Source organism: Thalassophryne amazonica, chromosome 7 (genome assembly GCF_902500255.1).
Source record: "Thalassophryne amazonica chromosome 7, fThaAma1.1, whole genome shotgun sequence".
NCBI classification, from domain to species: domain Eukaryota; kingdom Metazoa; phylum Chordata; class Actinopteri; order Batrachoidiformes; family Batrachoididae; genus Thalassophryne; species Thalassophryne amazonica.
The window spans coordinates 73,057,453-73,070,705 of NC_047109.1; the positions used below are offsets into that span (position 1 = coordinate 73,057,453).

The following is a 13,253-nucleotide window of genomic DNA, read 5'->3' on the forward strand; positions in this document are numbered from 1 at the left end:
AGAGTGGATGTCAATGCACAACCAGGGCACACTGGTGACACCACTGCTGTGTGGACAACCTGGAGAAAGCCTCAATTCTCTCAGATACAAGTGCTTTTGTGGTAAGGTTGTAACAAAAGGCGCTTTTCTACTTCACAAAAGTAGCACTACTCTGCACTACTTGGCTCGACTCTACTCAGTTTTTTTTGCTTTTCCACTAGGGTTAGTACCTGGTACCGGGTGCTTTTTTTTAGTACCTGCTCAGAAGCGGTTCCAAGCGAGCCGAGCCGATACTAAAATGTGACGACAACAGGCTGCCGGCCACTGATTGGTCAGAGAATGTCATCACTGGACGAGTCATGAGCGTGCCGTCCGAGACGAAAATCAAAACCCGCCATTTTTAAATAGTCACAGCGGCGTTACAGCGACCGTCGTTTTTTCCTTTCCGCGAGTTTTTTTTTTTTTTTTTTTTACTCGCACAAAACCACACCGTCTGTGGATGATTTACAGACGTTTTTGTTTGGTAGCGGAGGAGAGAATACAGAGAGGTGGATGAAGCGATCTGAAATGAGAAAATCTCCCAGTCTTTGGCCGCGCCCGGCTCACCAGACATTACAGCAACGCAGAGAGCAACTGAAAAAGCTTAAAAGTGATTACAGGACCACAACGACCGGAGTAGGTCGGACCGTAAGGGCTGGATATGGTTCGACCGCAGTTTCGAACGCTGTTTACGGACACCGAACAGCGAACACCCGGAGGCAGGATGACCGCGACTCGGCTTTGTTAGAAGCGACGGATGGTAAGTGTTTTTGTGTCTGTAGTCTGCTTGAAAGCACCGTTTAACGTTACTTATCCCATTGGTGGGAAGCACACTTTAACAAACGAAGATTGCGAGTCTAAACTTGTGTTAAAGTAACATCGTTGTCTCATGTATGCGGACAGTGAGCTAGCTAACTCCGTGCTCCACTTTAAAGTATTAACTTCTGACAGAAAAACACCTAAAGTCAGCATGACAAACGTGTACATTTGACTCATTTAGTGCCATTACGGTGATGCCTTTTTTTTTTTTTTGACATGTCGCCATTTTGTGTTTTTGTTGAAGAATCCAGTTCCATAAGCGAGGAGGGTTCGACCAGCAGCTTCAACATCTGTATCAAAATACTGTACCATATATACAGGGTGACCCCCCCCCCCCCCCAAAAAAAAACAGGAACCCATAAATATTGTAATAAATCCCACAAAGGTCCAGCACACAAACTCCCACATTTGAGATTTAACAATAAGTTATCAAAGCAAGTTACTTTGGTAAAAAAAAAAAAAAGTACTGACATTAACACGTTTATTGCTCTCAGAAACGCGTCTTTATTTACAGACCAAGTCACTGATGTCAAAACAAAACGGAGCAAAGTGTGACTGAAGGCCTGATAGGTGCAGTAATTAATCTAAACTAACGCTTTATTTTGACAGCCACAATTTTGATAGTTAATAGCGACAGCCTGCAGTTATTACTTATTTACGGGCTACTTAGGAAGCTAACAATTAGCTTACCGTCATGCTTTGCCTCTTCATCTCTAGCAGCTTGTATCTTCTCGTCTTCATCTTCATATTGTTGTATGAATTCCCAAAGTCTTTTGTACTTCTCAAGCGTGTTTTGTCTCGCCGCCAACAGCCCACGCCAGAGAACCTTTGTGCACTTCTCCACAAAAAAGGAACTTTATAAAGGAACTAATAAAAACCGCACCATCTGAAACAGTGGACGATTTTCTTTACTTGCCCACAACAACAGAAAAGAGTGCCGGTAACAACTTCAAATCAGCAAAAAGGTGAGTCACGAATCAACATTTTTAAATGGCTTTGGCAGAGGTTGAGTAACCTGGGGACACCCACTGCTTCTAAATCAGAACCAGGAAGTCCACAATCAACACCGAGAAATGATCATTTCCCGCTACACATCCTCAACACACCTGAACAGGTGTACGCCTTCGTTCATAACATGTCAGATGGGGAGCGCAGTCAGTGGCAGACATTTACATGTGAACAGTTTTAACATATGCAGGCCTTGGCTCATCAATGTGTGTAAAGCAGGTAACACAATGTAATTGCAAGTGGCTGACATTTATGTGTGAACAGGTTTAACCTGGAGTGGTTGCAACAACACCTTGCATGTGTGTGCTACAGCTTACAGCAAGTGAGCGCTGAGTGCTCACTTTATTTACACCAGTTCATTACGTATTACAGGGCAATTTGTAGTAGGTATATGGAAATTCCAGGGCTTTCGGCCACGTTGTGTATAACTGATTTCATGCATCATGGTGTTTGTGGTGTCTGTGTACGCAGAAACTATGTCAAAACCTAAATTTAAAGCTGAAACTTCATTTTATAATTTTATCGAACATCATAGCTGAAATATTTCACAATGCATTTCAAATAGATTTGACCAGTTTTAAATAAAGACAGAGAAAAAGGCTTTGCAAAATAATTTACTATTGGTTTATGCACTTAAACCTTGTACGACAAAAAAAAAAACAGTTTTATTATTGAAGTTACTTTATAATGGAAACAAAGTGTAAGGGCTTGCAAGTAGGGCTGCAACAAACAATTATTTGGATCATCGATTAATCTGATGGGGTTTTGACACGATTAAACGATTAATCGGATTAGCGGGGAATTTTTTAAAATGTGCCAGGGAAACAATTTTTCTCTCCTTCCATCACTTTATTTAACAACAGAACATTATTTGAAAACTTAAAATACTTGAAAATCAATAAATTGTCAAATGTCCCTTGGCTGTTTAAATATAAAATAATAAAGAATAAAACAGTTTATAACAAAGAACAAAAATAATTATTTCAAATGGCACTGCTTTATCAAAGGGCTGAGTTGCCATAAAACAACATTGAAGCATATAAATGTTATAAAATATATGGTGAAAAAAAGAGGTATTTTTATTGCTGTAAATGAGCAATTAGCATAACTGTAAAATAAAGCCTATAAATGAATTTCTGGGGCTCGTTTTATGTGAAGACTGACTGAGTTTTTTTCCGCTGCAGCGCTGCTCGGCTCTCTGTCTGCGGGGGAGAAGGGGGGAGCGGCCAGTTGTGCGAGAAGAATTTGAATGTTTTAAACCAAAAAAAAAAAGCCACTTGTCTGGTCGGACAACCATTTAGAGCTATTACTTGTCTGATCACATTTTACACTTGTCCCCGACAATCGGACAAGAGTTAATGTCGATGGTCGGACTTTGACAACATTAATAAAAAACTGACGGTGACTGACTTGTCATACTGAGACGTTACGACTGCTTAAACAAAAATAAAGATTTGTTAACTTGCCCAGACACTGAGCTCTCCCCTTCCTCGTTGATGACTGACATGCTTTCGTTTGAGATGCATCATTACCGTCGTACTCCCCGTGCCATGCGAGGTCCGACTTGCAAATGTTGCAGTTAACAAACGTCTTTGCGTTAACGTAAAGTGCTCCCACACTTTTGAAGTCTTGACTTTCTTTTGTCTACTTGCTTTTGCCATATTCTAAGTGTGTAGTTCTTCTACAAAACAGCGTCTGATCTGCTCTGTGCACTGGTCGCTTCTGGCGCCATAATCACTCGCCACAACGCATCGATGACGCAATGTGTTGCCAACGCCTGTCGTAACGAATTTTAGCGATTTTATCGATTCGTTGTTGCAGCCCTACTTGCAAGTTTGTTCTGTACCTAATTGTGCTTTTCCAATGAGCAAAAAATAAATAAAAGTCACTTATTCCTATTAATACAACCCAAGAAACTGTCTGGATGACTATGCCATGACAAAGTAACTGCAACCAAGTAACTTTGTCAGTAACACCCCCCAAGAATTTTACAATGATCACAAAAACATTTTCTGGTGAGACAAAAAACAACAACAACATGGGAAACCACAGATCCACAGGAAATTAGTACCTATGCACCACCCCTGCCTTCATAGAAATCTGGAACAATGTCAAATTCTTGATCTTTTTAAAATGGTACTTGTGTCACCATTTTAGAATCTGGCAGAAATCCTGCCAGAATCGCTGCAGCCATAGAAAGTAAGAGTGCTCTGAGAGCACAATATCTCCCACTGGCAAATGCTGCTTTGGTACAAGTGCTTGCTACATTCTGATAACATTTCAAGGTAAGCAATAGTTGATTTCAAAATGCAGAAACCAACTCATGAAACTGACAGTGTCTAGGTTTGTTAATCAAGGGCCATAATTCTGCCAAACTTGTACAATATGCGTATTACCATCTTACAACAAGGACTTGTACCAAGTTTCACAAAATTCCTCCTAAAAATGTGAGAGGATTTGATTTCAGAACACTTACATCCTTTTTGGGACAGAAAGACAAATCGTCATGACATTATCCCCCTTTGGGCCGACCAGTGGGGGATAACAAACCCATGTTACAAATAATCACCAATGGCCACTTTTAACAAGGACCCTTCACATTTTTTTATGCAAACCTGCATTTCTACTCTTGCAAGGTTTTTTTCCAGCCAGTAATTCCTAAAGTAACAGGCGTTCTCACTGCAAATGAGATGGAGAAACTCGCTGTGGGTTGCCTGTGAGGCAAGGGCAGGGACCAGCCAGTGCGTGCATATATACACACACACAGACACACATATATACACACACACACAGGGATGGGTATCGAGAACCGGTTCCTTTCGGGTATCGTTAAGAAATGATTCGATCCACCGACATCAATAAGCTTTGTGCTTAACGATTCTGTTATCGGTCCTTCAGAGTGGCCGTTGTTTTGTCGGGCGTTTGTCAGGAAAATGATCATTTCTCTACATTGATTACAGACCCTGCAGCGGGTCCTTAATCAACTTTTCTGCAGCGCGGCTTTGCTTTGAACCTTGAACCAATCGAAGCGTGGTTCGCAGATTGAAGCAATGCTACGGTCGATTGCTTCGTTTATTTCTTTCTTTCACTTAATATCCCCCCGCTAAAACCCTAAAGAACATACGTCTGTGAGTATTATTTACCTTTTCTATGTTAAACCGACCTGTTATGGTCTTCTGAAACAGTTGACAGATGTATTTTATAACTTAAAAATGGGAGCGATGCCAACGCATTAGCATGTCTATGGCATTTTCAATGTTAAAAGTTAGCATTTAGCAATTGCAGCCGTCATCACGTTCAGGTGCATTTGTTTTCAAATTGTAATATTCCTTAAATTTATTTTTGCTTATATATTAATAATCTAATGATTATTATATACAATTTGAGAGAAAGAGACAAAAAGAACCTGAATAGAAACAACAGAAAATATATAATAGCAACTAACAAATAAATAAATACATACAGAAATAAATGTTTCCTGTGAACACCTAGTGACTCTCACACCTCCATTTCATCCCTGTCTTATTTAAGTTTAATGACAGTTTGTTTCGGTCAAACCATATTTTCAGTTTGTTAATTTCTTCAGTGATTTCCTCCAGAACTTTCTGCCAAACTAGAAAACTGCTGCATCCTTGTAAGAGCAGAATACTACTGGAATGAATTTGAATAAGTTGTATTTTTTTTTTCTCACCTAAATGGATGCTGCACTCACTCCAGTTTATTGTCTGGAATAGTCCCAGATTGCATTTCAGAGCTTCTAGAATTCAAACATTTTTGTGCAGGTGGTGTTGGGGGGTAATTTTGGGTTTCAGCTTTTTTTGTTTTTCACCACTTTCATCCCTGAATATGTGTCGTGATTCACTTTTGTGCGGATTAAAGTTACTAACTGGGACTGTCTCGTTACGAGAAAGAAACGAGAATCATCCTCCCTTCTGTTCACACAGCTCCAAATGTTGCGCGGCTCTCTGACAAGTCAAGATAGAACGATACAATTCAGTCTGAATAACCTCAAAGCGAAAGTTTTTTATTTATTTATTTATGTCCAGAGATCAAGGATACAGTGACTAATTTCATATTTCTTTACTTTAAGACTCAAGGAAATACATAGAAAACCTGTAAAGCCTACTTTTAGTACAAAATTCACAAGGTATCGATAAGGGAATCGATAAGGAATCGGATCGATAAGCAGAATCGATAATGGCATTGAGCGATAAAACCTTACCAATACCCATCCCTACACACACACACACACACATTTTTTTTTTTTTTTTAAGGGTAACTATAGTATTTTGAGGTCTCTCTTGAGAATGATACTTGTGTCTCAATGAGACTACCTGTATAAATAAAAATAAAATTTTCAAACCTGACCGCTATTTTTTAAGTTCACAGTAGCGATCGCAATCGCTACTGGTAGCAATTATGATCCAAATGTTGTCAAAGCAGTTCTCAGAGGAACTTGTAACTGAAGTTACATTACTGAATTTGAAAACCAAAATTTTTGAAAATGCTCCAATTTACATATTTGAAGTACAACACTATTTTAATTGCTGAATATAGCAAAATATGATTATGACCTCCCAATCTATAGTATAATAGCCAAGTGCCCTCTGCGTGCATATGGCTTCAATCACGCATAAACCAGGGAGAACTGACATATGCTATTTTGGCATGCTTATGTATTTCGGGTCAAGGATGAATGTTGCGAAAACAAAGTTGATAAGACAAAAGTTTTTGGAGAAATTAGCAATTTTAGCTACCCAATAAACAATGGATGCTGTCCTGCAATGCACCATAGGACTTTGAGGTTTTGAGGTTTCAAATGTTGTGGTTTATGTTCATTTAACAGTGTTGTTAGTGTTACTGATTTATTGTGTTTTGTAGCGCAATTAGTTTAGTCAGTTTACATAAGTCTCATGTTGCTATTACCATGAGTGACTTAAGTTTCAGGCTGGTATCATGAGTGAAATGCTTAGTGGTTTTAATGTCTTCATCCACTGTCTGTCAAATTAAAACCACCTACTTACATCAGCTGTGCGTACGTGCTGCTAACTACTTTGTGAACTCAGGCCATTCGGACAGAGGGCGGCAAGTCATCTTTATATTAAAAATGTGAGTGTGGTGAGTGATTTTAAGTTCAATGCAAGTACATAATATAACTGTAAAGATGTTAAAAATACATGGATGGCAAGAAAGTGAAAACACTTATTTTCATTGCGATCCATTTAAAAATCAAAAGGCAAAATAGAAGAAGAAATAATAGCGTATATTAAGAACCTAAAAAATTTTATAAATACATAAAGACAGTATATTAAGAAAAAAAAATGCATAATTAACAGGAAATAAAGGTGTTGAATTCTTCTAAAAACTGTTGAGGTCTAAGGTTCTAAAAACATTCTGGACTCACACCATTCCAACTCATTATACAAGCTTTGCTTAATTTATTACCACCCTTACCACAAAAATGTCAGCTACCCATTTTATGAACACTACCCAATTTAGAGCCAGTGGATCCCCACAGACAACACGCTAGTTTATATTTTATTACATTTCTGATCAATGTTTATGTTTTTCCAAGTATAGTTGATCTCTGTTGTTGCAATCGCTAGTGGTAGAAACTCTGATCCAAATGTTATTAAAGTAGCGACTCCGACTGCAATCGCTATTGGTAGATCACAGTTTCTACCTTAACACACACACACACACACACATATACACACACACTCAACAAAAATATAAACGCAACACTTTTGGTTTTGCTCCCATTTTGTATGAGATGAACTCAAAGATCTAAAACTTTTTCCACATACACAATATCACCATTTCCCTCAAATATTGTTCACAAACCAGTCAAAATCTGTGATAGTGAGCACTTCTCCTTTGCTGAGATAATCCATCCCACTTCACAGGTGTGCCATACCAAGATGCTGATTAGACACCATGATTAGTGCACAGGTGTGCCTTGGACTGTCCACAATAAAAGGCCACTCTGAAAGGTGCAGTTTTGTTTTATTGGGGGGGGGGGGGGGGGGGGAGAATACCAGTCAGTATCTGGTGTGACCACCATTTGCCTCATGCAGTGCAATACATCTTCTCATAGAGTTGATCAGGTTGTCAATTGTGGCCTGTGGAATGTTGGTCCACTCCTCTTCAATGGCTGTACGAAGTTGCTGGATATTGGCAGGAACTGGTACACGCTGTCGTATACGCCGGTCCAGAGCATCCCAAACATGCTCAATGGGTGACATGTCCGGTGAGTATGCCAGCCATGCAAGAACTGAGACATTTTCAGCTTCCAAGAATTGTGTACAGATCGTTGCAACATGGGGCCGTGCATTATCCTGCTGCAACATGAGGTGATGTTCATGGATGTATGGCACAACAATGGACCTCAGGATCTTGTCACGGTATCTTTGTGCATTCAAAATGCCATCAATAAAATGCACCTGTGTTCTTCGTCCATAAGACGCCTGCCCATACCATAACCCCACCGCCACCATGGGCCACTCGATCCACAACATTGACATCAGAAAAACGCTCACCCACACGACTCCACACACGCTGTCTGCCATCTGCCCTGGACAGTGTGAACTGGGATTCATCCGTGAAGAGAACACCTCTCCAACATGCCAAACGCCAGCGAATGTGAGCATTTGCCCACTCAAGTCGGTTACGACAACGAACTGGAGTCAGGCCGAGACCCCGATGAGGATGACGAGCATGCAGATGAGCTTCCCTGAGACGGTTTCTGACAGTTTGTGCAGAAATTCTTTGGTTATGCAAACCGACTGTTTCAGCAGCTGTCCGAGTGGCTGGTCTCAGACGATCTTGGAGGTGAACATTCTGGATGTGGAGGTCCTGGGCTGGTGTGGTTACACGTGGTCTGCGGATGTGAGGCTGGTTGGATGTACTGCCAAATTCTCTGAAACGCCTTTGGAGACGGCTTATGGTAGAGAAATGAACATTCAATACACGAGCAACAGCTCTGGTTGACATTCCTGCTGTCAGCATGCCAATTGCACGCTCCCTCAAATCTTGCGACATCTGTGGCATTGTGCTGTGTGATAAAACCGCACCTTTCAGAGTGGCCTTTTATTGTGGGCAGTCTAAGGCACACCTGTGCACTAATCATGGTGTCTAATCAGCATCTTGATATGGCACACCTGTGAGGTGGGATGGATTATCTCAGCAAAGGAGAAGTGCTCACTATCACAGATTTAGACTGGTTTGTGAACAATATTTGAGGGAAATGGTGATATTGTGTATGTGGAAAAAGTTTTAAATCTTTGAGTTCATCTCATACAAAATGGGAGCAAAACCAAAAGTGTTGCGTTTATGTTTTTGTTGAGTATATACATACACACACACACATATATATATATATATATATATATATATACACACATATACATATACACACACACACATACACACACATGCATACATACACATATATGTAAGGATGGGTATCAAGAACCGGTTCCTTTCGGGTATCGTTAAGAAATGATTCGATCCACCGACATCAATAAGCCTTGTGCTTAATGATTCTGTTATCGGTCCTTCAGAGTGGCCGTTGTTTTGGCGGGTGTTTGTCAGGAAAATGATCATTTCTCTACATTGATTAAGGACCCTGCAGCGGGTCCTTAATCAACTTTTCTGCAGCGCGGCTTTGCTTTGAACCTTGAACCAATCGAAGCGTGGTTCGCAGATTGAAGCAATGCTTCGGTCAATTGCTTCGTTTATTTCTTTCTTTCGCTTAATTTTCCCCCGCTAAAACCCTAAAGAGCATACGTCTGAGTATTATTTACCTTTTCTATGTTAAACCGACCTGTTATGGTCTTCTGAAACAGTTGATAGATGTATTTTATAACTTAAAAACGGGAGCGATGCTAACGCGTTAGCATGTCTATGGCATTTTCAATGTTAAAAGTTAGCATTTAGCAACTGCAGCCGTCATCACGTTCGGGTGCATTTGTTTTCAAATTGTAATATTCCTTAAATTTATTTTTGCTTATATATTAATAATCTAATGATTATTATATACAATTTTAGAGAAGGACAAAAAGAACCTGAATAGAAACAACAGAAAATATATAATATCAACTAACATAAATAAATAAATACATACAGAAATAAATGTTTCCTGTGAACACCTAGTGACTCTCACACCTCCATTTCATCCCTGTCTTATTTAAGTTTAATGACAGTTTGTTTCGGTCAAACCATATTTTCAGTTTGTTAATTTCTTCAGTGATTTCCTCCAGATCTTTCAGCCAAACTAGAAAACTGCTGCATCCTAGTAAGAGCAGAATACTACTGGAATGAATTTGAATAAGTTGTTTTTTTTTTCTCACCTAAATGGATTCAGCACTCACTCCAGTTTATTGTCTGGAATAGTCCCAGATTGCATTTCAGAGCTTCTAGAATTCAAACATTTTCGTGCAGGTGGTGTTGGGGGGTAATTTTGGGTTTCAGCTTTTTTTGTTTTTCACCACTTTCATCCCAAATATGAGTTGTGATTCACTTTTGTGTGGATTAAAGTTACTAACTGGGACTCCTGTCTCGTTACGAGAAAGAAACAAACAACAAACGTTGCGCGGCTCTCTGACAAGATAGAACGATAGAATTCAGTCTGAATTAATAACTTCAAAGTGAAACAGTTTTGTTTATTTTTATTTATGTCCAGAGATCAAGGATACAGTGACTAATTTCATATTTCTTTACTTTAAGACTCAAGGAAATGCAGAGAAAACCTGTAAAGCCTACTTTTAGTACAAAATTCACGAGGTATCGATAAGGGAATCGATAAGCAGAATCGATAATGGCATCGATAGATAAAACCTTATCAATACACACACACACCTCCCAAGTGAGAAGGTGCACTTAGTATATTCATTTTGTAAACTGTGTCAGTAGCATGGCCCAAGCAAACTGACACCCCTCTGATTCTGGTCTGCTTGAGGTTTCTTCCTCAAAAAACGGAGTTTTCGTTTACCACCGTCACCTGTGTGCTTACTCTGGGGGTTAAGGTTAGACCTTACTTGTGTGAAGTGCCATGAGCCAATTTTGTTGTGATTTGGCGCTATATAAATGAAAATATATTCAATTAAAAAATAGAGCCCAGGTTAAAAAGTACCTCACAGGTAGTTTGTTCCCCTTTAACACGTGGTAACCAATGTCTTTCGCTGAAAGTGTGTTACATGACCATTTTAAATTTAAAAAGAAAAAAGTAGTGTATATTTTGCTGGATAAGGCAAAAACACACACCTAGCGATATTTGACCGGATCTCCTCGCTGAATGGCTAGTTCAAATGACGTCATCGTAGAGGGTATTTCAACATGGTAGCGGCGCCCTCGGCATTGAGTGTTGGTGCTAATTCTAATTTTTCATCTTTAAAAGCCGTTTTGGGTGCCATAAAGTCATTTCAGAACAGAAAATCACCTACTAGCGGAGGGATTCTATGCCATTTTGGGTGCCATATAGTCACTTGAATTGGAACAGAAAATCACCTATTGCCGGAGGGATTCTCAGATGCTAAAAGCAGCTTAAAAACGTGCCATAGCTGGGCCCGAAATTATTTCCACTGTGCCCGAAATTATTTCCACCGGCGCTTTTCGCCAGAGGGATTCTCGGACACTAAAAGCAACTCAAAACGGCCGTGCCTGAAATTATTTCCACTGGCGTTTTTCGCCAGAGGGATTCTCGGACACTAAAAGCAACTCAAAATGGTCGTGCCCGAAATTATTTGCACCGTGTGGCGAAAATCATTTCCACCGGCACTTTTTGCCACACAGTGGAAATAATTTTGGACACGGTGGAAATAATCTTTGCAGTCTTGGTCATTTTCTGTGTATGGTGGGGATGATAAACAACTTTTTCAACAATTTTTTTATTTGGCCTTAAGTGGCCTCATTTTGTGTAGCTAACATGATAAAACATTCAAAATGCCATGGTAAACAGAAATAATCTCTTAGAATTGTGATTTCCAAAACCTGCAAATTCAAGACAATAAAAACGAAAATACAGAAGTCCACCTCGTCACGTGTGTTTATCCTGTTTTTTTCCTCTGTCAGTGTCAAGTCTGCAAAACCTGCGATCAGTCCAACCCTGAAAATAGTGAATGGTAAAATATGCCATTTTTCAATAATGAAAATCACCAATATCGAGCTACTATCATGAATGTGAAATAAGGAGATCTTATCTTAAACTCTGATAGCCTTTAAGTTCCCGCCCGACCACGGCCATTCTGTTGTGAATAAATTTAGATGGCCGGGCAAAACAGCACAACCCGCTATCTTGCCGGTGCCGCATATGGTGAAATATCATCCAGTTCAACTTTGCCGAGGGCGCCGCCATGTTGAAATAAACTCTACAATGATGTTGTTTTAACTAGCCAATCAGTGAGGAGATCTGGTCAAATATTGCTAGGTGCATGTTTGCCTTATCTGGTAAAATATCAACCGCCATAAAAAAAAAACAAACAAACAAAAAAAAACATGAAAGACCTTCACCAACACAAATATAAATTGCTCAACTTGCTTCTGAGGAGTTCCACTTTACGTTTAGTTGCCACCAAAACAAATGATGAATTTTCACCTGTGTCATTCTGAGTACATTAAAAGTCGTTCCGAGTCCCATTTCTCTCAAATGAACTGGAACTAATTAAGGATGAAGTGTGGACGCAGGGAAGAGAAATGGGGAGAGAGACATCGAGGACAAGGGTGACTTTTACAGAAGTGGGACACGGCCACAGCATGAAGGCTGTAGTGTATAATGGCCGACAGGCACCTGCTGGGATAAACACCTGACTGCCACACCTCAGCAAGAATAAACATGGCGCTGAGTCACCCACCGAAACTCAGCTCACCGAAAACAAGAGGGGAATGCACTCAAAAGAGGAACAATTCACATGAATGTTATTAAAGAACAAACTCGAAATCTCACTAGGCGCCAACCAATTCTTTTTCCTCGGTGACCTAATAGTCAGTTCTCTGGAGATACACAACTAATAGGTTCTGTTCCAAACGGGCTTGAACCTTTGACGCGCATTTCTCTTGTAAAAGACTCGATCTGAACCCAAAAAAACGCAAGTTTTTAAGTAATGGCCCTTCACCGGGTTACGGAATCTGATAGGTCACAGGAGACTTACTGCGTCCGCTCGGCCGCCGCCCCGACAGGTGGCACGCAGGTTTTCAGCTCGTTTTTATTTATTTATTTATTCATTCCATTTCACCCCGAAGCCAACACGTTGCTGTGAAGGTAATCAAGTTTTCTGGGCTCACTTCTTACCGTGTATGAGAACCGACGCGACCAAGCAGAGCAGTCCGGTCATTATAGTGCAGTTTGGGGCGTCACATCTCGCCATGGTTGGTTTAAAACGGTCCCGCTTAGGAAACCGGGCACGCAGTCT

At 40.1% G+C, this 13,253-nt stretch overlaps 1 protein-coding gene across 3 annotated transcripts in view; it reads right to left on the bottom strand.

The window, feature by feature from the left end:
- The window catches only part of si:ch73-22o12.1 (nectin-2), a 240,253-nt gene extending 227,000 nt beyond the window's left edge, over positions 1–13,253 (bottom strand). For 2 of the 3 annotated variants that reach the window (XM_034174437.1, XM_034174434.1), the window contains exon 1: positions 13,133–13,253. In XM_034174437.1, coding sequence (XP_034030328.1) covers positions 13,133–13,208 — 76 coding nt within the window. In that variant the 5' untranslated portion in view covers positions 13,209–13,253. The remainder of the gene's footprint in view (positions 1–13,132) is intronic. The other variant, XM_034174435.1, reaches the window with a different exon arrangement.